At 40.9% G+C, this 26111-nt stretch overlaps 1 protein-coding gene and 1 non-coding gene across 2 annotated transcripts in view; both read left to right on the top strand.

Moving 5' to 3' along the window:
* Positions 1–21731, top strand: part of LOC145395886 (bile acid-sensitive ion channel-like) — a 29756-nt gene extending 8025 nt beyond the window's left edge. The window contains exons 4-11 of the mRNA XM_080269409.1: positions 4986–5172; positions 5936–6135; positions 7862–8019; positions 10135–10327; positions 16085–16234; positions 18106–18223; positions 19034–19125; positions 21565–21731. Coding sequence (XP_080125535.1) covers positions 4986–5172; positions 5936–6135; positions 7862–8019; positions 10135–10327; positions 16085–16234; positions 18106–18223; positions 19034–19125; positions 21565–21731 — 1265 coding nt within the window. The remainder of the gene's footprint in view (positions 1–4985; positions 5173–5935; positions 6136–7861; positions 8020–10134; positions 10328–16084; positions 16235–18105; positions 18224–19033; positions 19126–21564) is intronic.
* LOC145395947 (5S ribosomal RNA) lies at positions 1548–1666 on the top strand. Its single transcript, XR_013896675.1, has one exon. It is a non-coding gene; the product is annotated as a 5S ribosomal RNA (ribosomal RNA).
* Positions 21732–26111: the final 4380 nt, after the last annotated feature.

Raw genomic sequence — 26111 nt, 5'->3', positions numbered from 1 at the left:
GAGACAGGTTTTGGATAATGTTTGATGGTCAATAAAAGTACGAGCCAAGTTTCGGATAATGTTTTAACGTTCAATAAAAGTACGAGCCAGGGTTCGGATAATGTTGTTTAGCATTCAATAAAAGTATGAGCCAAGTTTCGGACGATGTTATTTGATGTTAAATAAAAATACGAGCCAAATTTCTGATAATGTTTTATGAAGTTAAAAGTTTGGGCCTAGTTGCTGAAAATGTTTTATGGAGATAAAAGTTTTAGCCAAGTTTCTGATAATATTTTATGAAGATTAAAGTATAGCACCAGATGAGCCAAGTTTCGGATGTTTTTTGAAGACAATAGGACGAGCCAAGTTTCAGATTATGTTTTATAAAACCATGACTTGACATTCCTAATAAATAATAATGCTGATCAATGTATTGCACAATTCGAAGTCAGCTTCTGTGATGTTTCTTCCACATAGTAAAAGTAACCAAGAAGCATTTTTGATTCTCAGTGATGCATTATGATCATAGGCGGTATTGCTTTCACTGGTGCATTATAGTCCATATTTGACCAATTGGAGGGCCAGAAGTGGGTCTGTTGCTTGCTTTCAAAATTGAAATCGGAATCACGATGGACTCCACAGACGACTAAGGATGTGGTTGGAAATTTGGTCTTGGTTAGGTTGGAATGACATGGATTTAGGTTAGGTTAAGTGGTGTTCAGGTAGGTTAATGCCTAAAATGGCTTGAAATTCATTCGCTTCTGTTTATTTATACAATGGAAAAAAAAAGTTGAGATAAATGTCTGCAAAACCATGACACCACATCAAAGACCCCACAGCATCATTTTTTTATTTGCAGAAGAAATGTCACAAGAAAGTTGACATCTTGGCAAGATATTGATACCTTTTTTTTTTTTTTTTTTTTTTTTTTTTTTTTTTTTTAAACTCAAGTATTTTAGTACCCGAAGCTATAAAACTGACTTCATGTTTTCATACAGCCATGGGACCTTGGGATTTCCTTTTGGCAGTTGATGTATCACAATGGACAAACTTACCGTCATAAGCGCACAAATATCATCAACTACCATCACAAATATTCAGGCATTCAAACAGTTGCGTGAAACACAAGTTGGTACTCTGCCGATTCCAGCATCTCCCAATTAGCAATTGGGTCAGTACTTTGTACTGATTACAGTGTGTGGATGTTAACGATAATGAATAGGGACAAAATCAAGGAGAGATGCCATTCACACTTTGAAAAGTTTGACAAGGATTAGGTTTCATAAGTGTAATTTATCACACCCAAAATATGCAGAAATATTGAAATGGTAAGCTCTACTGGATAGAATTGCCACCAGCTTTGCACCCACTGATGAACCATACAGGGGAACTGATAAGGTGTACTGCAGCATCAGCTCTGTCTCAGCTAGTAATTCCTATCATTGCTGGAAATTATTTCACAGCCAGCAGGGTCCAACTTAGTGTCGCAGCTTTTCCGGGCTCAGTTAATGATAAAGTGTAATGACAATTTATTGGCAAAACTCTCAGCTTGATATACCATTTGTAGTGCCAACGGCCATACCACGTTGAGTACACCGCTTTCCGTCCGATCAGCGAAGTTAAGCAACGTTGGGTCTGGTTAGTACTTGGATGGGTGACCGCCTGGGAACACCAGATGCTGTTGGCATAACGTTCTCCCTACGTGTCAAGTGGGGTTGGTGGAGGATTAGTGCCCCTCCCTGTAAAACAATTAACTCTAAGCCCTTGGCCACCCCATTTGGGATACATGGCGTCTGGCAATGAATGAATGAAAAACTTGTAGTAAACATACTGTAGACTGTCTTGGATCTTATGTGTGCTTCTTTGACATTGAGACATTCTTCAACAGGTATTTTACCCTTACAACCAGCAAACATGATGGTTGTCTTTTGAGGTGGTTCTGAGCGTGGGCTGTAATAATTTGTGCTTGTAATAAATGAACTTCTGATATTCAGACTGCAGTTGAAATGTTAATGAACATTGTATTCATAATTTTATTTTTAAATTCAGCCTAGTACTGTAGTTGTATTTGAAATGGTCCAAGGACTGAGTTTGTATTTGAAAATGATCCATAGGTATACACAGCGAGTGATGAGAAGGGTGGGTGGTGAACGGAAAGCAATGATTGATTATGTGGGTGTGTGGATGAAAGGATGAGAAGGTGTGTAACGGATGCAAGAGTATATAGAAATTGGGGGAGTGGACTTTCTCACCACCACTTGGTGGTCAGAATCAGAGTCCAAATGAAATGAAAAGAAATAGAAGAAGGGTGGAAAGGTTACAAGAGGATTGAAAAGAGGCAGATTATAAGAGGGAAGTGGAGGAGCGATTGGGTAAATATGGATTGGAGCGGATGGGGGACGGGGAAGGTGTGTGCAAGATATTCACGGAAAAAATCTGTGCAGCATGACTGTGAGATGGTGTGTGGAATGAAGAGAAGACAAAAGGGGTTGCAGAGAACAGCATGGTGGAAGGAAGAGGTGAGAGAGGCTGTGACACAAAAGAAGAAAGCATGTAGTGAGTGGATGAGAAACGGGTGTGGAAGAAGTTGAGTGACGGAAGAGTTATATGTAGAGGGGAAGAGAAAGGTGAAAAAATTTGTTAGAGAGTATGAGGAATTTGGAAGGAATTTCAGTGTAAAGTGGAGAGAATGTAAGAAAATGTTCTGGAAAGAGTTAGACAGGGTGCCAAAGAAGTTAGTTGGGGAGTAAAGGATAAAAATGGTAGATTACTATTGGAGAAGGGTGAAAAAGTGAGCAGATGGAGTGGAGAAGGGAGAAAAAGTGAGCAGATGGAGTGAAGGGAGAAAAAGTGAGCAGATGGAGAGAGAACACTTTAAGGAATTGTTGAACATAGAAAATGAAAGGAATGCGAGTGTAAGTGGCTGTGGAATGGCTGGGAGAAGGAGGGATATGAGAAGAGAGGAAGAAATCAGCAGGATAGAAGTTGTGGAAGCAATAAAGAACGTTAAAATGGGGAAATCCCCAGGAATTGATGGAGTGCGGTGAAATGCTGAAGCATGGGGGGGAAAAGTAGTAGAATGGGTGTGGAAGACGTGCAGATTGGCCTGGGAGGAGAGTCCCGGAGGATTGGAAGTCAGGTATAATTATTCTCCTGTACAAAGAAAAAGGGGAAAAAGAAGTGTGTGGTAATCATAGGGGTATTTGTCTTCTTAGTGTAATAGGAAAAGTATATGGTAGGATACATATTGACAGAGTTATGGAAGCAACAGAGGAATTAGTTGGAGAAGAACAGGGAGGTTTTAGGAAGGGAAGAGGTTGTGTAGATCAGATATTCATTCTTAGGTCTTTGGTGGAAATGTTTCTATAGAAGGGAAAGAAGTTGTATGTGGCCTTCATGGATTTGGAGAAAGGATATGACAGGGTGGATAGACAAGGAGTGTGGCAAGTATTAAGATTATATGGAATAGATGGGAAGTTACTGAAGGCCGTGAAGAGTATTTATGAGGGTGCAAGGCTGCAGTGTGTGTGGATAGAGAACTGAATTTTTGTATTTGAAGGTTGGATTGAAGCAAGGATGTGTCATGTCTCCATGGTTGTTCAATCTGTATATAGATTATAGGAGATACAAGGTAGGGCAGTGGATGTTCAAGCGGGCCCTAATGAGAGAGGGCAGTGTTTGGAAACTCCCTGTACTGTTGTTTTTAAATGATACTATGTTAAGTGAAGATGAAGGGGTGCTGCAAGGCTTGGTGGATGAGTTTGGGAGTGTGTGTAAGAAACGGAATCTAAAGGTGAATGTAGGGAAGAGTAAAGTTATGGTCCTCGAGAGAAGTGAAGTTGGTGAATGTATAGTGAGGTTGGATGAGGAGGAAATGGAAAATGTGAGTGCATTTAAGTTCTTGGGTAGTGTGATGAGTAAGGATGGAAGTTTAGAGGGTGAAGTGCTTGAAAGGGTACAGCAAGGAAGAAAGGTTACTGGTTGCTTGAAAGCAGTGATGAGAAACAGGGAAGTGTAAAAGTTACTACATGACAATATTGTTATACCAACTCTAACACATGAAAGGGAAGCTTGAACGTTGTTGAAGGGACAGAAGTCAAGAGTGAGAGCAGTGGAAATGAGTTATTTGAGAGGAGCTTGTGGAGTTACATGGAAAGACAGACTGAAAAATGAAGTGAAGGAGCATTGTGGTGTGGATGTGGATGTGATAGGAAGTGTTAGGAGAAGCACATTGAGGTGGTTTGGCTATGTGGAGAGTGAGAGAGTGTATGTGATTGAGGTGGAGTGGGGGAGAGGGAGGGGGAGGCCAAGGATGAGATTGAGGGATGGAGTGGAGAGGTATATGAGAGAATGGGGTGTGGGCTAGGAGAAGGGCAATGAAATGGCGAGGAACAGGGCGACATGGAGGCGATTTGTTTGTGGTCACCACTTACTGGATTAAGGCGTCTGGCAATAGATAGATTAAAAACTGCAATTGCTTCAACCCGTTGTGGTAAACTGTGCTAAGGTTGGGCTAGGGTCCTTCCCACAGCAAGGTGCAGGGAAGATGAGGAGGTTAGGTTCTGGGTGGACGCTGCAGCTGCTTCGCTTCACCCAGGGTACACGTGGCATCATGTACAGGCTCCTTAACTGTTCAGACTGTAAAATCCATATATTGTATCCTTGCTACAGAGTCCGAACCGACACATGCCTACAATTAAGTCAGCCTAACTGTTCCAGAGATCAAAGTCCGAGGTTTCTGTATTCCAGTTTGGGGGTAATGGGTATTCTGGTCACATCACTACTTTTATCACTTGTTTGAAAAGCAGAGAAAGCAATACATGGACAGTATTGTCTTCCTTATTCCCAGGTATATACAGTAAATACAATATTGAAATGTACATTATTGGCAATCTGAATGAAAGATTATGTGGGGCTTATAAATTATATGTTAACATTAACAAGGTGTTAAGTAATTAAAGTATTTGTCACATGTCATATTATGACAAGGTGTCCTTATTTTTCAGAATTAGGCATGGACAGCAAAACAGCAACCTTTCTCGTAGGCATGATCAGCCCAGGGTTAGTGCGCTTTGCCAACCTAAATTCACCAAAAGTTCAGAAGCTGGCCGAGCACGCAGTACGGCAAGTGTCAGCAATATTGAATGAACGGAATTTCACCATCCCTCAGCTGATACAGGCTATGTCTTACAGGTAAGCAGGAGAGGTGGCTTTAGTATTAGTCCCCCCCATCAGTATCTAAACTAAAAATATGTAGAGTAATTAGTCTGTTTACTTACACTGTTGCTGGTATGAGCGATTTCTTAGCACCATTTAGTTTGGAAGAGTTATAGACAGGTAAGAGTATGGCAGATTTTAGTGTGAAAAACTGGTATTTTTGCATCTTATATGGCACTGTTGTACTAGTGAAAGAGATTATGATACTGTTTATTCCAGTTACTTGAGTGTTTGCCATGTATGGAAATGCAGTCCATTTATCATTAATATAGCACTTATTTATGTTTGTGAGGAGACCATATTTGGCACCACCTCCTTTGGGGAGTTGAATTACACATTACTCTTGACTTACTTTCTGGTTACTGGATGTCACATAATTTAACTCTCATCCCATCACATTTCAAGATGAATTCTTTATGAGAAACTAAACTAATTGTATGGTATAGTTGATGTGAAATTCTTTAACCTCATCAGTTTGATCTAATTTGATTTATTCTTGCTATCCAGATTGTTTTTTCTTTTTAGGCTTTTCAAACTAAAGAGGTTAGATATAGTCTTCATTTACTCTAACAATAAAAGATCTACCTAACCTAACACAATGATTTGGCGTAGCATGAATAACTGGTCTGGCAGTAGCATGAATAAACTGATAACATCACTGGGTTGAAGGGGTTTCATTGAATGTAAATGACTATCAGATCCCAGTAGGGTAATGTTTGCTTGATTTTTCATTGTGCAGCTGTGAGGAGCTTTTACTGAAGTGTTCATTTGGGCTGCAGTCATATGAGAGTAGTGAGTGTTGCCAGCGTGTCACCCCCATCGCCACCACCAGCGGCCTCTGCTTCTCATGGATAACCAGTGACCAGGAGCGTCAGACCATGATGGGAGAATACCATGGCATTACTCTATACATTAGGATGCCCCAAAATGACTTTGTTGGTAAGTACCTTCTTAGATTGATTGAAATAAGGCTGCAGAAATAGTAACCATGTTTTCTGTATTAAAAAGAAAAAAGTGAAAATAAAGAAAAATGAATACCATGGCAATTATCTGTAGGGGAAGATAGGTGAGGGGGATCCTGTGTTTGTGTATTATGGTACTTTAGATGGTCTTGTGCCGGAGTGAAACTTGGGCAGTGATTGATAGCTTTGAAGGTTATAGGTTTAGAAATTATCTATTTTAGAGAAGCTTTAAGAACGAGCAGGATGGATGCACATTTTGAAGTTGCTGTAGGAGTGAGGTGTAGAATATAAAATTGATAGAGACTGTACATTGATATAATACAAAATTGATAGATACATTGATATAACTTGGACAAGTTCAGAGACTACTTATACAGTAGCTTAGGTGCCAAAGAAAAACTGGTGGTAATATAGGATGGGATAAAACCATATTTGGTATGGGAAAAAGTGAATATTAATGAAAGAGAAGTAAGAGGAGTGACAGGAGAGGTTTCAGAAAACAGTGGAGTCGAAATGGTTGTTATGAATGTCCCCTGTATGTGGGGTATCATCTGATAATGAAAATTAGAATAGGGATATGCCCATTTTATTCAGAACAGAAAGTACATGGGTACAGTAATCTTTCACATACCCTCAGGGATAAAGACAGTTATTTTTGAGCTTTTTGCTTATTGGTGTTTATGTAATGGTACTCGGCTATTTAATCAACATTATACTCTGCTAGTGGTAGGTAGAGGAGCTCACCATCCACTCTCGTGATGTAGTCTTGCTCTCGGGTGCCTGGCCTTTCCACTCTTCCTCCATTCCTTCCATTTCTGTCTTTCTTTCCATCATTCTACCCTCTTACTTCTGTCTGTGGGTGTATGTACAGAGTGACAAGCCATATGGTTTCCTGTACACCAGGAAACCATTTACTGCGCTAGGTGGTAAGCCTATTACCAGATTGTGGCGCTTGGTGGTTGAGTGGGTAATTAAGGTGCTCCAGTCGGATTGAGCCAGTACAGGTTTACATCCAAGGGATGGTTGTGATTCATTGCTCACATATTGTCATTCAGGGATGAGTGAGGCTGGTCACTCTTATCTTAAATGTCAGGACCAGCTTGCCTAGCCCCAGGCTCCTATGCTTCTCATGGGGCAACACTAGATTACATGATGAATGATTATACTTTGCTGATGTGCTGACAGGTAAAATTTCTCAAACTTTTGTGATTATTAGCATTTTTTTTTTGGGGGGTGGGGGAGTAACTGCCCCTTATGGGTGCTGAACAGCCTGTGATGTACTGTAGGATGGTATAAGGCTAGGAGACGGCAGTTCAAATGATTTTAGCTGTAGGGGACTGCCCCATGTTCCCCATCAAGGATGACTTGATGGATTAACCTTACGCCATCTGTGATTTGAACTGTGGCATGTTCATGCAGGTCTTCTCCAGGTAGTGTAACACGAGTTTAGGGTCATAGTAATGGTTATGTTGATGCTTCCCACCCATCCCCCCCACCCACCCCCTTAAATTGAGATGATGAAAGGGTATGTAGTCTGGGGTGAGGGTAGAACCAGAGCCATTGATGAATGTGGTTTGTATTTTAAAATGCACATTGGCAACATGTCATGCTTATGGGGATACCTAACTCCTCCTTACTTGGGAGTTTAAATCGTGGTATTGAATAACAGATCCAGCAAATATTATTAATCCCTTCCTTTTCAGAGTTATACCCACAGTTGGTTGATGTATCACGCATGGTGAAGTCTGAGATGCAAGTGACTGTGACCAGCAACCTCACCTACCCCAGCCTCCTAGTCACTGGCCGGGGCACCCTTCTCACTGAAAATGCTGTTACTTCCATTCCAGTCTTACTAACTAAGGTATCACCATAAACATAACTTATATTTTGGAGGCTGCAAGAGAAGTGTAGGAAGTTGTTATAGTGCCTACATTTGTGTGGCTTGAGAATAAGTCAGGAGTAAGGACAGTTGAAGTGGGATTATTAAGGAATGTGTTTGAAGTAGGTAAAGTGAATAGGATAATTTTATATTTTGTGTATATATGATTATGTATGTATTTGAGTGGTAGGCGGGGGCACTCAGCATCCTCTCACTCGATATACTGCTGCTGTCAGTTGCTTGCCCTTCTTTTCTTACTTCCTCTTCTGTGTATCCATCTATCATTCTTTCCTCTTCCATTTATCTATGGTGACTACACTGAGTGACAATCTACTGTGATGGGTGGTAACCATATAACCAAATATTGGCACCTGGTGGTTTGGTGGGTAATTAAGGCACTCAGTTGGATTGAGCCAGTGGAGGTTTATATCCTAGGGGTAATTGGGGTTTATTGCTCATGTAATGTCAATCAGGGATGAGTGAGGCTGATCACTCAAATGTCAGGACCAACTATCCTAGTCCCAGGCTCCTATGCTCCTTATGGGGCAACAGTGGATTAGATGATGCATGAAAGAATGTATGTATATGAGACTGTCAAGTAAAGAAGCCTGTGGTTTATAGGGTTGAGGAGAGTGTACTTAGGTTGTAGGGTCATATGGAGAGAATGTGTGTACGTAAAGGTGGTGGTACGTTTTATGTGGATTTTAGCTGCGGTCATCTCTGTAACGTAGACCTTCAGACCTGTCGTACATTCTTCATCCATTGTCCTAGGATCCAAGGCCACTGCATCATCGAGATTACCAAACAAATCTCCCCTAGGTGTTACCTAAGGTACCAATCCACAAAGTGTGGATGACTGAGTTGAGTGCTGCCTGCAGTGTGCACCTGGATTTAAAAACTGGTGCTAACAGGCCAGCAGTTTTGTAGCTAACAGCACTAGCTACAAGGGGTACTGTTGGCAGTGTAAGTTTGGTTGTTAAAAGATAATGCATGAATGAGTTTGAAGGTGAGAGGAAGCATGGTATGCCAAGAAGGGGGATGAACATCGTAAGTTTGTGTGGAGAAGAAAGGTGTGAAGCTGAATGAGAATGGGACGTTGAAAGGATTGAGTTAGTTGGATGAATTTCATCTGGGGAATATGTACCAAAGGTTTGGCATCCTGTTTATAGCATGATATTCATTTGATTCTTTCTGGTAGATATGTGTGAGGTACATCTATAAAGAAAATTACAAGAACAAAAAAGTACAGATGGTTAGGCCTGTGAGATGCAACTCATTCCACAAGCTTGAGTAATTGTGTTACTGGACTTGCTGTTGCAATACAGAATTTCTTCCTGTTTCATGCTTTTCTTAAAAAAAAAAAAAAAAAAAAATAAATAAATAAATAATAATAATAATAATAAAAATCTGAATGAAATAATAGGCTCTTAGAGTAAGAGATCACTTTATTATATGTTTTTCCACTTCAGGTGGCTCTGCACTGAGTGCCAAGTCTTGGTTACCTCTGAGTCAGGAAACATTTACAGTTCTGGGTGGGAACCAGATAACTAGATCACAGGGTTAAGTGGAATCTGCTATGGTGTCCCTGTTAATTGAGTGGCAATATGCTAATGCAGCATCCGCCCAGGAAATAAGCCTCCATACTTTTCCCCATTCTTTGCTGCGGCAAGGCAGTGTCAGTCGTGGGGGAACATTGGTTCACTGCATGGGATGGCCCTGCAGGGGCAGTTGCTTGCCTGTGGTTGACAGGTCTACTTGGCCAGACAGATAGGTTGATCAGCATCAAGTACTCAGTCAGGTGTTTATAGCAAGTACAGGAAGGTGGTGTAGTCATTGCCACTGCTCTGTTAAGCCCGTCAGTCTGTTGGCATATTGAATATAATAGTTAAGTTTATTCTTGCTATCTCCAGTTTTTTATTCCAGGGGAGACTTTTCAAACTGGGAGGGTCACAATTAATCCATTGCTAAATACCATAACTACATTTCATCATGATCGACTCCATGGTAGCTGTATTTCATTTCTGATGTAAACTTCCACAATCCATTTCCCTTCCACCCCTTCTCTGCTTAATATCTCTTCTTAACCTTCATTGACAGGTCAACAAAGAGGGCCTTAAGACCTTCATAGACATGTATACACAACCTTGCCTGAAGCCAAGTGATGCCAGCCTCCAGTTCTTCAGTGACTCGTTCCTCTCCACTTCCTGTAATTGTATGGATGGAGCCATAACCAAGTGTATTTTCAAACTGTGTGACTGCTACTTCTATGGAATAATGTATACAATGCAAGGTAAGGTTCAGTGGAACAAGTCTTGGTGGTTTAATGGTAACAATGTTCCAATTGGAATGCCTTGCCATGCACTGTATAGATTTGATCCCTGAGAGGTGACTGGGGAATCTTCATTGTTTCATTTATAAAGACCTCAAAATGTTTGCATATATCAGCCCTACTGTAGTTTTGAATAAGTAATGCCATCAAAGGGAGTAGGCTGGTTGTCTGCTCTTAAATGTTTTTGAGAAGGATACATAGTCTCACCCCCTACACTTAATGGGGAGGGGCGATGGGATTAGCTGTTTTAGAATGGTGATACTATTAGACGTAGAAAAATAGGGAAGGTAAATGAGGATGAAGGAGGAGTTGAGAAAAATGAATTTGTGGTTATGAGAGAGTGGCTGATGTCAAAATATGAAATAAGAGTAAATGCCATAATGTGAAACTTTACAGCAGGTATATCATCACTCATACATACTAAGGCTGTGCAGTGGAGAACTGGTCACTTGAGAAGTTTTCACATTTGGATTGCTGCTTGGAAATATGTGTCTGTAGAAACTTGTTTGGGAGTGAAATATGAGCAGGGAATGACATCGTTTTAGGATCTGGCTGTAGAAATAGCCTTTTTCAGAACACCTGGAGGCAGAAGGATGATTGATGATGTATGTACAGTATTATACTAGAAGGATTTTGAAATGGACAGAATGGTGATATGAGAGGTGGAATTACTGAGTTGAAGAAAATACATTAAAATGGTTTGAACTTATGCAAAGAATGCGCATAAGTTGTCAGACACATTCTTTGAGAGTGAGGTTAATGTTGGATGAAACAGATCATAATTATAGTATGAAACAGTACATCAAGAGTGAAGGAAGAGGAGTTTCTTAGTATGAGAGAGGTATTTTAGGGTAAATTATTTTGAAGGCAGTTCTGTTGTGGCCATATGTTGGGGTGTTCCCAGGAGGGAGACAGGTGTTAGAGATGACAGTAGTTAAGGGCAGTTTGTACAATATTTTTTCAAACCTAGTGGTACCTTACCTTGTCTGATAGCTATGTTGTGGTGGTCCCTCCACTGCCTCCATCTGTGCTTGCCTGCATGTTTTTGTTGGGTAAGGGTGAGGGAAGCCCCCCCCCCACATATATATATATATATATATATATATATATATATATATATATATATATATACACACACACATATAGATATATATAGGTATATATATATATATATAGATAGATAGATAGATAAATAGATATATCTGTCTATCTATATATCTATATATATATATCTATATCATCATCCAGTCTTACATTGCCCCATGAGGAGCATAGGAGCCCAGGGCTAGGCAGTTGGTCCCAACATTTAAGATGAGAGTGACCAGCCTTACTCATCCCTGAGTGGCATTATATGAGCAATAAGCTCCAACCACCCTTTGGATATAAACCTTCACCGGGTCAATCCGATTGGAGTGCGGTAATTACCCACTAAACCACCAGGCGCCAAAATTTGGTTATATGGTTACCACCCAGTGTAGTAAATGGTTTCCTGGTGCACAGGAAACCATTTGGCTTGTCACTCAGTGTAGAGTCACCCACAGGCTGAAGGAAATGGTAAGAATGAAGGAAAGAAAGACAGAAGAGGGAGTTATTTATATATATATATATATATATATATATATATAAGGGCTGATAGGAGGTTAGTGAGGGATGTTAAAGTTATAGGAAGCGAGGAGTGTGTGCAGCAGCACAAACTATTAATTTGTTACTTGGTGCTTAAAGAACGAGTGATGAAAAAGAGGACTTATGTACCTAGGAGGAAAATATGGAAGCTGGAAAACCAAGTAGTAAGGGTTACCTTCTATAGCGAGATGAGGAGAGTGGTGGCTGAACAGGGAGACGTAGACAGAGGCGTTAATGAACCGTACAGAGCCCTCAAGAACAACCTCTTGGGAGTTACTGATGCAATATGCTGTTGGACAAGAGGCCCACCAAGACATAAAGTAACTTAATGGTGGGATGAGGGTGTAGAAGCTGCAGGTAAGGAGAAAAGAAGGCTTTTTCAGGAGTGGAAGAAGGGTGGTAACAAGGAAGAATACTTGGCTGCCAAGTGTAGGGCTAGAAGAGAGGTATACAGGGTGAAGTTTGAGTCACAGAGACTTTTACTTGAAAACCTTAATCATGAGGAAAGGAAAACTATGATATTTAAGGTGGCAAATCAGATGAAGAGGGATAATTGTTATATTATAGGTGAGCAGTGTGTGAAGAATGATGAAGGAAGGGTAGTGGTGAACAGTGTAGATATTAAAGATGCGTGGAGAGAGCATTATAGCCGGTTGTTGAATGAGGAGTTTGACTGGGACAGGGAAGGTTTGTAGCCAGCAGATCCAGTGTTTGGCCCTTGGCCTTTAATTGATGCTACTGCTGTGAATGAGGCAATTGGCAGGATGCAGGTGGGGAAGGCAGCAGGTGTGTCTGGGTTGACTGCTGAAATGTTGAAGGCCTCAGGAGTTATAGGGGTGAGGTTAGTTACTGACCTGATAAATAAGATTGTATATGAGTTTGTTGTCCCAGATGATTGGCTGAGAGTGTAATTGTAAATGTGTACAAAGAGAAGGGTGATGCCCTGGAAGGAGGAAATTATAGAGGTATAAAGCTTTTAGAATAGATCTATCTATCTATCTATTGCCAGACGCCTCAATCCCGTTTGGGGTGGCCACAAACAAATCGCCTCCAAGTCGCCCTGTCCCCCGCCATTTCACTGCCCTGCTCCCAACTCACACCCCCCTCTCTCATATACCTCTCCACCCCATCCCTCCATCTCATCCTCGGTCTCCCCCTCCCTCTTCCACCCTCCACCTCACTCACATACACTCTCTTCGTCAGTCTTTCACCCTCCATCCTCTCCACATGGCCAAACCACCTCAGTGTGTTCCTCACAACGCTTCCTATCACATCCACATCCACACCACAACGCTCCTTTATATCCTCATTCGTCAGCCTGTCTCTCCACGTGACTCCACAGGCTCCTCTTAAATAACTCATTTCTACTGCTCTCACTCTTGACTTGTGTCCTTCCAACAATGTCCAAGCTTCACTTCCGTACGTTAGAGTTGGTATCACAATACTGTCATGTAGTAACTTTTTTACTTCCATGCTCACTTCCCTGTTTCTTATCACTGCTTTTAAGGAACCAGCAACCTTTCTTCCCTGCTGTACCCTTTCAAGCACTTCACCCTCCAAACCTCCATCCTTACTCATCACACTACCCAAATACTTAAACGTACTCACATTTTCCAATTCCTCACCATCCAACCTTGCTGTACATTCACTGACTTCACCTCTCTCAAAGACTATCACTTTACTCTTCCCTACATTCACCTTTAGGTTCCGTTTCTTACACACTCTCTCAAACTCATCCACCAAGCCTTGCAGCTCCCCTTCGTCTTCACTCAACAACACAGTATCATCTGCAAACAACAGTACAGGGAGTTTCCAAACACTATCCTCTCTCACCAGGGCCACTCCAACATCCACTACCCTACCTTGTACCTCTTTTATTACCCCATCCATGTACAGATTGAACAACCATGGAGACATGACACATCCCTGTTTCAAACCAACTTTCACAGAGAAAAATTCACTTAGTTCACCATCCACACGCACTGCAGCCTTCGCACCATCGTACATACTCTTCACAGCATTCAACAACTTCCCATCTACTCCATATATTCTTAACACTTTCCACAATCCTTGTCTATCCACCCTGTCATATGCTTTCTCCAAATCCATGAAAGCCGCATACAACTTCTTTCCCTTCTCTAGAAACTTTTCCACTAAAGATCTAAGAATGAATATCTGATCTACACAACCTCTTCCCTTCCTAAAGCCTCCCTGTTCTTTTCCAACTAATTTCTCTGTTGAAGAATAGATAATGAAGGTAATGGAGAGAGTTCTAGAAGGTATGGTTAGAGAAAGAGTGAATATTGGTGAGATGCAATTTGGGTTTATGCCAGGCAAGGGGAACAAAATGCCATATTCATTGTTCGACAGCTTCAGGAAAAACATATTGGAAAGAAAAGGGATCTGGATTTTGTTTTTGTTAATTTGGCAAAGGCCTTTGACAGAGTCCCTAGAGAGGTGGTGAAGTGGGCAATGAGAAAGCTTGGGTTGGAGGAATGGCTGGTTAGGGTGGTTATGGCATGCACCCAGGTAAGAGTGAATGGAAATTTGAGTGATGAGTTTTCCATGAATGTTTGTGTGCATCAGAGGTCCGTATGAGTCCCTTGTTGTTTACCATCGTACTTGAAGCCCTCTCACGTGACTTCAGAAATGGACTTCCATGGGAGATGTTATATGCTGGTGATTTGGTGTTGATTGCAGAGAATGAAAGGGAGGTGGAGGAAAGATTTAGGAAGTGGAGAGGTGGTATGGGGCACAAGGGCTTAAGGGTAAATGCAGATAAAACAAAAGTGATGATATTTAGGGTTGGTGGCAGTACAGTTAGAGTAGAGGGAGAGTGGCCATGTGCAATTTGCCACAAGGGCTTGGGAAGTAATTCCATCTTGTGCAGTGTTTGTGATAAATGGATTCACAAGAGATATAATGGTATTAGAGGTAGACTGGGAGAAAATGCTGATTTTATGTGTGCGGTGTGTCAGGGAGAGCAGGTGGAGATTGTCAGATGTGAAAGGATTGAACTTGCTGGTGAGTCTCATGAATGTGTGGAAGAGTTTTGTTATTTGGGAGATATGTGCTGGAGGTGGGGCTGGAGCTAGCTCTGTGGCTAGGGTGAGAAGTGGTTGGAAAAAGTTCAGGAGCTTTTGCCTCTCCTGGAGGTGGGGCTGGAGCTAGCTCTGTGGCTAGGGTGAGAAGTGGTTGGAAAAAGTTCAGGAGCTTTTGCCTCTCCTGACATTGAGAGGACTCTCCCTTCATGCTAAGGGGTCTTTGTATGCAGCATGTATTAGGAGTGTGATGCTGTATGGTAGTGAGACCTGGGCAGTAAAGGAAGAGAATATTCGCAGGCTCAAATGTACAAATATGACAATGATTAGGGGGATGTGCAATGCGTCCCTGCATGCAAGGCCTGGGAGGGCTGGGTTTATGATGGAAGAGGTGAGAGGTAGGATGGGACTGGAGTGTATTGGTGTTGTGATTAGGAGAGGTAGATTGAGATGGTTTGGGCATGTGGAGATGATGGGGGATGAGAATTGGGTGCAGAAGGTGAGAAGTGTTTAATATTGGAAGTGGGGTTGCAAGGGGTAGACCAAGCAAGACGTGGGATGAGGGTATTGAGTGAGACCCCAGGGTTATGGGACTGAACAGGGAGGCTGCCATAAATCGAGCAGCATGGAGAGCCGCCATTAGGTGACCAAGGCTGATGCATGCAAGCATGTTGGAGCCTACAAAAACGAAACGAAATGAAAGCTCTGTGAATCATTGTACAGCACAGTATGTACTGCTGTTTTCAGTGTGATGTCACCTGTTGTCACCATGTATTATGACAGTTAATTGCTCCAACTGGTTATGTGATATGTATCTGTAACAAATGATACCAAAAATTTATGCCGATGGTTAGACTTGTGAGATGTAGCTGGGATTCTGGGGGCTTCTGTTATGTGTAGTTGAATGGCTTATTTCATTGGGCATACTGTTGATAGTTTTCCCACTCACTTTCCTTGGTTTCTGTACTTTACTGCACCCCTTTTGTAGATGGGAAAAGAACCATGATGGTGATACTGGTAATGGTGTTGTCATAAATTTTTGTATGTTGTGCAGCAATTGGACAGATGTGCACCTTGAACAAGACTGTGATGTGCTTTGGGCAGATCTACCAGCAGTTCAGCAGAATGGCCAGACTTCCTTCTGTCACTCTAAGTACACAGAATACTACTTTTGCTCGGCTAGCCTCGACTTGTCTTATCGAAGGTATGTTAACCATTGATGCATGTGACTGTGTGTGTGTGTGTGTGTTTCCCCCCCCCCCCACCACAGTCCACAATAACTAAGAGAAAAGTTGCCTATCAAGGTTGTATTGGAACCTGTGAAACTGATTTTCCAGTTTGCACAATTAACAGTACCAAATATTTTGAAAAAGTTGTGATATCGTGGAACACATATTACATCTAGTGAGAATTTTCTGTACTAGACCCTTCTGTTCTAGCACCCAGTATTTTGATTTCTCCAAGGGAATAGGGAAGAAAGAGCAGTAAGCACATAGTCTATATATGGCATAATACTTCCAGTGACTAGAGGGGTGGGATAGGGTGTCTAGAAATTTTTGTTTGTAGCACAGATATAGGGGTCCTGCCGCGAGGCACTTGTATAGTATGTACTCTTATACCCTACTGGACGATGAAAGGGGTATTGTACCTGGAACTGTTTTTGGTTTATGTCCCCGTTTTTATCGCCCCAAAAATCCTTTGTACTGCTCCACACCATATGAATAGGGGAAATATTTGACATGATTATTTCCTGGTTACATGTATATTAGCTACTGCAGTTTTGCAAAACTTGAGAAGAGCTTATTTATGTTTCTTGTGTGCTGCATAGGGTCTAAGGGTGCTGCATACTCCATTTGCTAACCCCAGGTCTTTCCTAAGTTGAATCGCCTTTAGAAATAGAACAAAATATGTCATCATAGTGAATGGATTTAAAGAAGCAGTTCTGCTGGTCTGTGGTCAGTGTAATATTTTTCTGCCAAATTATAACAACTATGTTTTTGGACCAGTCCATGATTTTTTTGGGGGGCCCAGTAGCCCACTTAGGAATGAAAGTAAAAGGACATTGCTGGAAGGTTAAGAAAACAACAGAAACTTTCAAAACAGAGAGTAGAATATGACAAAAGAAAAAGTTGAGATTTGATTTTACCTTGGTGGATAAGGCATCACATCTTAATATTCCAGTTACAGCTGGTATTTACCAAAATATCCAGTGATCTGTATGTTTTAAAGGTTGTTGATGTACAGGCAGTAATGAATTCAAGTGAAATTAAAAGGTTATGGCTGGTAGGTCAGCGGCGAGTGAGGAACTTTCATAATAGAGAACCAAATATAACTGATTTACTTATCAGAGTCACAGACATTTTTCTTTGAACAGTCCAGTGGCACCAGTACAAAAGAATCCATTGATCTAGAAATACTGTACTTTTTATTTATTTTTTATTTTTTTATACAAGTGGTGAATTCTTGTACATTATTGTAAACTGGTAAACAGAATCACGTACTTTTTAAAATTGGGATTTGTAAGACTAATATCAGAAGTAGGTTTGGAAATTGAACAGATGCTGGTACATTCATTTATCATTTTTCCACATGCTGCTTGAGATCTCAGCATCTTTTTTTAGTCAGCAGTGAATTGTGTACAGTTCTTCCCTCATGTACCCCTGCTGTCTTATAAATTTCATTCCAGGGAGATCTTGTTTGAGTTTATTCTTGATACCTTCAGGTGATTTCATTCAATTTAGAAATGACTTGTGCTAGAGGCTTAGTGAAAGCCAAGTATAACCCATTCAGTTTTAAAGCCTCCTGGAGTCCTGGTGTGAATAATATGCTGCTGTTTCATACTGTGTTTCTCTTATTGCTGTTTGGACCTAACTACCCCACTCCTTATTTGGGTAGGAAGAAAGAGTTGGTGGTGGTGGTGGTGCTAGTAAAGATAACATCCTGGAATTGAAGGGTCTGAGACTAAGCCCCTCACCTCTCTGAGCATTCCCACCCATACATCCTTATACACATTTTTTTCTTTCCGTTAATTTTGTATTGATCATACCCGTAACACTGGCTTTCCTTCCACCACAGAGCTAAGCAGGTGTAAAGATGTGTGTGAGGAGCTGACATATTCTTATACCAGCACAGTCAGTACCCTGCGCCCAGCCTTCCTTCAAGACTTGTACCATGACCTACAGTTAAATCGTAGGTATGTTACTACTAAATTATTTTTGTATTGGTTGTAATCCTGGCACTATCAGATATGAATTGCTATTGTAAATTTTGTGTAAGTAATCCTGCTATGTTTATTGGCAACCATATGACATATGACAGCAGGATGCCTGGAAGTCTGATGGGTTGTGGTGGTCCAGCTGGATGTGGCCAGCGAGTTAACTCCCAAGGGTGGTAAGTCTTGCTCACCCAGTACTGCTCAGCAGTGTGTACTAGGTCCCCTCACCTTGTCGGACTGAGTAGTCTGCCCCTGGACTTGTGTGTTCCCATTAGGGCAACAAAGATTTGGATGATGGATTGTGATTGAGTCAACAAGGTACTGGGTGATGGATGGATGGATGAATTGTGATGGGGACAGGATGGGATTGGATGATGGATGGGCATATCAATATACAGTATATATAAATATAAAGCAGAGTTGTTATCTCATGAAGATGGTGTGTCTTAAAGTGATATTGATAGCTGGACTTTGGTAACTGGTGTGGACTGATAATTGTTGTGTTAGTTGAGTTTATGCACAGTAATGTGTCTTGGCCATCATGAACTGTTACATGGTAACTGGTATTAACTGTTAACTGTGGTGTAAGGGGTGTGTGTGCTCTTTATTGATAGCTTGGTTGTGATGAAGCTGATATACACAAAACAGTAGTGGAGTAATGGTGGCGATACTCTCTTAGCCAAAATTTGGTGTTAATATTCCACAAACAAGATTACCAGTGGGGCATTGATGATAACATTCTCTTTGTCTGAACTTACAGTGATAGCTATGGTATTTTTCTGTAAACAGGAACAGCAGTGTGGCATTGGTGACAGTGTTCTTTCCCTCCTACACCTACAATGCTGTGAAGCTCTACAAAGATTCCATGCTCCATCTTATCAGTGAGTACAGGACTATTTATGTTGTTGCCATATGGCTGTAATCTTTTTATTTAATTTCATTCATATACCAGATTATTAAAGTTTTCTTAAAAATGCTTAAGTTATTTTAAATGATAAGTTATTTTAAATGATATGATGAAAAAAAATCTTTTATTACATGAGCTTTCTTAGTGGACTGTATTATTTGGACCTAACTGTATTATAAACAACACATCCACTGACTACAGCCTCATCTGTAGTGATTAGTTTTCTGACCATCTTGACATTGCCCAAAGTATAAGTGATAGGTAAGTGTTAGAGAAAACTGCCTGGCAGGTAGTGCCGGTATGAATTTAAGCAATAGGTTTTTACATGATATTAATTTATAAGTGCAAAGAGGAGTTTCCTTGAAAGGAACCTCAAGGCTTTTGTTAAAACTTATCCATAATAAGATGAGTTGTGAGGCAGACTTTTTCTCTGCCTTAATCATGGGGTGGGGTGGGGGGGTGAGGTAGTGATCTGTGCCTCACCACATTGTTGTGGAGTGTCCCCATGTTAAACAAGGGTGAGATCACTGTTTCTTGATAAAGTTGGGTGGCCATGGGGTGACTCCTGCCAGGTGTGCCATACATGATAGAGGAGATTGAGGCTTGCACTGCAGCTCTGCATAATAGATTTTTCTACTGGGGGCTCTTGTCATGAGATAGGTTAGGTACATGTATGTTCTTAATTTTCCATAATGCTTTTGGGGGTCAGTGTCTTACATCATAATCATAATCCTGTACTTTTTACCAATCTGAAGATGAGACAAGGCAGGATCAAGGAACAACGAAAGATTATGAAAGTGGGAGAAGTTACCAACAGTATGACTAGTAAATTGGGCCAGACAGTCATTCAGACAAATTGAAACTCATGGGAGTTGAATGGGTGGTGGCATTTCTTCACAGATATACGTCATATGCACCTGCCTTATCAAGTGAATAAAGGGGTGCTGGACCTTGCCATGTGCTCCTCCATACATATTCCAAAATAATGATCAGTACATTTGAGCGTTAGTGCCTCATGTCATCAACTTTTGGCATTGTTGAGATGGTCTTCTCACTAAACACTATGCAGTACAGGTTGGGGCAGTTATTGGATGCAATTTCTTTGTGGTAAAACAGCCATGTAACAAAAGGGATTAGGTTTTCAAATGTGCAAGATATTTAAAAGAGGGTTTTACATTGGAACTACTGTATGTTGTAGTGGCTTGTATAGTGTGCATGTTGTAGTGTGTTTAATATTTCACTGGCAGTAGTTTGTTGACCTTTGGATGTCTGGTATATTATCATGTTTAGTTGTATTTTGCTTTATCCCCTTCACTCATTGGATTGCTCTGAAGCCTGATTAAATACTCTGACATTGGCCAAAGTAGAAATTAAATATCAGACTGAAGGGGTTAAGGAGAATATAGAGTTGTCTGGTGTAGTTTTTTGTGTTTTTACCTGGTTAGTTTATGTATATTGAGTATGTTTATGTTTAGTTTGATGGTTTCATGTTGTGGCTTCTTGTGGTCCCACCTCCCTTTATTTTTAATGCCCTGCTTATTTATTTGTATGTTATTTGTATATAATTTATCTTCACACTAACTAATAGTATCTTGTTACTCTGAATCCTGTGCCACATCATCTAATATACTGGCTGTCTCTGACCAAAGTATTGCGTCGTCTGCTTTTATCCATATTAACAGTATTTTGCTTCCTGTTATAAATCGTCTGTTGAATTATTAATACAAGTGTTGTGTTATTGCTAATTATGTTCTGCACCATTTAACACCTCTTGGACCAGACTGCTGTTGTAAACTCATTGTTGTGAACAAAACTTCTTGCTTCATTTATTTATTTGTTTTTATTAACCCGTGGATTGCACAGTTACCTTCCCCCCATCCCGTGGTGCGCATAAATAAGATAATATGTATAAACTTGAAGATAAACATGCAGGGTATCATTTGGTGGAAAAAAAATAATAATAATAATAATCTCTCTCCGTCTTTGCGTAGAGCCATGCGTGGTTTACATAGGGAAGTAGTTATTTATTTATTTTTTTTTTTTTAATAATAAACTTGAAGATAAACATCCAGAGCATCATCTGGTGAAAAGAAAAAAAAAATCTCTCTCTCCGTCTTTGCGTAGCGCCATGCGTAAGTTTGTGTAGGGGTGGAATAGATAACAGTGATGGACAGCCTGAGCTGTGACTCGCAACGCGACGCTACCCAGCCTGAGCTGTGGCTCATAGTCCACGGGTTAATTGTAAATGTTTCTTTTTTTCTTTTTTCTTTTTTTATATGTAAAATTATTGTGAGCATGTCTTTGTCACATCCCTGTACTGCACTGTCCAACGTATCTCGTATTGAGTCGTCATGTTGTGAACTCGTCTGTTGTACATAATACGACTCAAAACTTACACTGAGGTCCTGAACAGGTGATGTTGGAGGCTATATGGGCCTGTTTCTGGGATGCAGTCTCATCACGGTGATAGAGTTCCTCCTCTTTACCTTCTGCCTTGTCTACCACCTCCTGATTCGCCTTAAGAACCTACTCCTCCCGTCCCTAAATCACAGTGTTGTGACCCCAGTAACTCTCAAGTGATAGATGGACATTTTATCAGAGTGATAAAACAAACACCCAGTTTTTGATGGACTTACTATCAGTCGTAAGATGGCAAAGGGGAAGATAAACATTCTAAATCAGACATTTTGGCAGAACATGATGAAGAAAAGTGGAGGCGGGGGTTGCTCCTTTTGCCTCATAGCTGATTGCATTATGCAAAGTGGGATGCTGTCTGACCATTTTTCTATCATCACAGGTGTTCTGAAATGTGAGTAGGGGCTTGCTGATGCCTTTGTGCACTTAGTTTAATGATAAGGCCTGTGTGTCACCTCACAACTTTTGCACTCCCAGTCACATGATTCAGTCGTGTCAGACACGGTGCACTTACCCCGACTGAAATCTTGTGACCGGTGATTGAAATGGAGTGAAAGTACAGAAATGACAGAGCATTTTTTAATGATACTTGAATTATATGTAACTGATAGATAAAAGAGGTAACTTTCATGAAAACACACGAGTCATTTCATTTACATTGGTAAGGATAGAATCTGTCTTTAGACATTATGGAATTTGTAAATTATCAGACTGATGGGGGAGAGGACAGTACAGTAATATAAACCGTTACGTGATCACCATGAGAAATAAAAAAAAACGTTTATTCCATTTGGACGTATAGTGTACTGTTTAGGTTATTGCTCATATTGTACTATAATAGTCTATACACAGTCCCTTAGTAATCATTGTCACGGTTGATACTGTTTGTGGTAATAAATTTGTTTTTCAGATGGTTAGTCGATAGGTATGAATATTATGGTTATTTAAAAGAATTGGTTGATTACTGTAGATAGAACAAGTGACATTGTAGAATATATAAAATTAGATGTGGTCTATTAATATGCCCTGGTAAATTGTGACTTGAAAATTACACCAAAGTGAAGTACTGTGTACCATAGTAATGATTTAAGACCAGAGTGCAGTGATAAGGTAATAAAATTGTATGCATCAAAAAACAGCTTGAAATCACTTCTGCTTTGGAATGAAAACCATTTGTAAATGTCATTGTAAAATGGTCTTAAAAGTACAATAGAATAATGTATGTACTGTACTTCTGTGTATTGTGTAGTTTCAGGTGGGCTCCTGGTTGTGGGATTTAGATGTATAATAAGATATTGGTGTTTAGGAGGTAGACCGTGCATGTCTTATGTAAATTAATAGCCAGAATATTGAAGTTTCATTAGTAAATAAAGTTGTAAATGGAGATATGTATCTTTTAGGTGTAGATGGGGTTTATAGTAGTAGCCTAAGGACTAAATTAATGGGAAATTGGCTTTCAGAAAGTAGTCGAAATATATTGTACTGTACTGTGAAGAGGACAGTGTGTAAGAGTTGGTATTACCCCAGGCTTATTTGTACATACACCTGCTGGACTGCAGGCTTTAGTTGTCTTTCTGGAGTCCACCGTCATCCCTTTGTGGGATAAGGAGTTGAGGGATGTTCAGTCACTGGGCAGAGGAGCCACCCAGTCATAATGGTACCACTGTGTGAAGGCATCCCTCTTCAGTACTTTCTTGTTGAGTAGAGTGGGAGTTTTATTTATCCACCTAAAAGAAATGCCATGAAAATCCTAAATTTGACTATAACATTTATTCTGACATAAATTACCTAAAAATGTTAGACAAATGAAATTACAATATTACTGCCATCAAGAGTTTTTATGATGGTAGTGAGGCATGTGTAAGGGTAAATGGGCATGTAAGTGAATGGTTCACGATCAGTGTGGGTGTGTGACAAGGTTGTGTGATGTCCCCGTGGTTGTTCAGTATATATACATGGATGGGGTGATAAGTAAAAACGTGAGTAATGGAGAGAAGGATGGCGTTGGTAATGGTGATGAATATCTGAAATTTGTTTTATGCTGATGATGCAATGCTGCATGCAGATACCGGGCAAGTGCTTGGTAGACTAGTGCAGAGTTTTACTGTGTATGTGAGCGTTGTGCCTTGAGAGTAAATACAGAAAAGAGTAAAGTGATGGTAATCGAGAGAGAAGGTGACTCCCAGAGTGATGTTACAGTGAATGGAGAGAGACTGGAATGGGTGAGAGTTCAAGTACCTGGGTACTATGATAGAAGAGAGGAAAATTTGCCAAAACAGTGGGAAGTAGGGTGACACAAGGAAGGTAGCTGGCACTATGAAGGCCTTAAGAAACAAGATGCCCAAGTGTTGCAGGTGCCTGAGGCTTATATGGAGTGTTAGGGCAAGCTTCCATATGGATGTGAGGATATGGTGTTGTATGAAAATGAAAAGTCAAGTGTGAAAGCAGTGGAGATGGGACTGCTGAGGAATGTATGTGGAGTAGAGAGAGTTGATGGGACACAAAATAATGATTCGTGAAAGGTACAGAGTGAGGAAGTCTGTGGACACCACAATTGGAGAGTGTGTGCTGAGATGGTATGGTCATGTGGAGAGAATGGATAACAATAGAGTGGTGAAAAAGGTATATCTGAGTGAATTTGAAGGGGGGAAAGGGCAAGGTAGACTGAGGAAAAGCTGAAGGGATATGGTGTGTGAGGAAGAGAGTTATGGAAGTCGGTAAGGCTCGGGGACTTAAGAGATCGAGCTGGCTGGATGAATGTTGTGAGAAGTGTGTGTTAGGGATTTGGCACCTATTTTTAAAGTCTTACTGGATTTACTCATTCGGTTACTTGTATGAGAAGCTGCAGAATGTGGTGGAAGTTTTTGGCATATCAAAAGGCCAGGATTCTGGGGACTTTAATGATGAGTAAATGGGAACAGGCTCATTTGATTGGGCAAGCCTGGGCTGTCTGGATGTTGCTGCTACTCACCCTGCCCTAGGGTGGGAAAGGAGATGCGGATGATGATGATTATCTGTAATGTTTCAGTGCGGTATGAAAGAAAATACTGTACTCTGCTTTACTACAATGTTTAACATCTACAGGAGAAACTGTATTGTGTTGTATAAAACATCAGTGCAGACAAACACGCATTATGTATTTGATAAAGGCATAGAATAGATGGCTTAATAATGGAAATGTTGCATATATGTGTAACTAAATACCCAGTGTGTTTCTGCATATAGTTAAATATGCACAAGGAAGAGTGGCGTATGAGGGTGTTGAGTGCAGCAGGAATGTTAAAGGCTTAGAATTTTGTGTGAAAGGGTGGGGTAAGAAGGACTAAGTGGTTGTTGCTGACAAGAATATTGGTGGGTGTTGAAGTTGCAGGGAGGTAATATGCCCAGTGAAGGTGGGTATTGTAGGTTGGCCGCTATTAACGTGGTATAAGGGTTGGAAGGATATGACAGGTGCAGAGTAGGAAAGAGTGTTTGACATACAGTACTGTGCCGTGTATCATTATTGATAGAAGCATGATATTTGTTTTCGTCTGTTCATAGGAGATTCAACCCCCCCCCCAAAGGATCAGCTTTTGCGCTAAAGTTTGTTGATATATCAATTTTTGCGTTGCTGTGCAATGAGTTCGCATTTCAGACGCACATCTTCAAACAAGCACAAGATCAAAGAATTAGTTAATGGAGCTGTTGTGGGTACTGTACACATGATGTTTGCCCTGCAAGTTGGGTTCGGATCCCAGCAGTAGGGGTAAGTTTAAAGTGGTTTATGAAGATTAGTTATGTCGCCATTAGTATTACTTGTGGTAGCCTCTGCTGTTGTCTTCTCGTGCATGGTGAGGATGAGGGAGGGAAGAAGAGGCAAAGGGGTTAGGGTTAACGGTAAGGCGGGAAGAGGGGCTTGCAGTTGGGGTCCGCCATCCTGTACAGATTAAGCTCGTTCCCCCAGGAGGCCTAGGAAGCGGTCTGTCCCTATTTGAAAACCAGAAAATTGCACTCCAAGCAAATGTTAATGAGGGATGAATGAGGTGGAGAGAAAGGAGTTGGGGTGGGGGGAGCTATAGGGAAGAATGGGTGGGAGTTGGAGGGAAGGGGGGAGGGGTAGCAGAGATAAGGGAACAGTAGAGGGGATAGAGCGAGCAGTGGAAAACCAGACAGGGGCAGAGGGAAGACAAATTGATGTGTAGCGGGAGGGGGAGTGGGTAATGGATATTAGAGGGGAGGGAAGGTGTGAAATTGAAAGGAAGTGAGGGTAAGGGAGGGGTTAACGGAACGGGAAAGGCAGAAATTTGTTAGAAAAGGAAGAATAACAAAAGACCAGGAATAACTAGAAGCAGGTACAGTATTAGGATGGAAGAAATAAATGGAGTTAGCATGAGGATAGGGCAATCCGCAGGATTTTTTTTGTAAAGGGGGGGGGGAGGGAATAAAATATGTGCGGTTATACTGAAACTCCAAATGGGCATAGGCGTATACTTAAGTGAGTTACATCAAATGCATGAAACGATTCGATCATCCTTATACAAGAACTGAAGCCGTAGAATTCCGGGG

Source organism: Coenobita brevimanus, chromosome 33, assembly GCF_032717465.1.
Source record: "Coenobita brevimanus isolate Jiangsu-jjx chromosome 33, ASM3271746v2, whole genome shotgun sequence".
Taxonomy (NCBI): Eukaryota; Metazoa; Arthropoda; class Malacostraca; order Decapoda; family Coenobitidae; genus Coenobita; species Coenobita brevimanus.
Note: the sequence above shows the minus strand (reverse complement) of the source record. Positions and strands in the feature narration are given on the sequence as shown.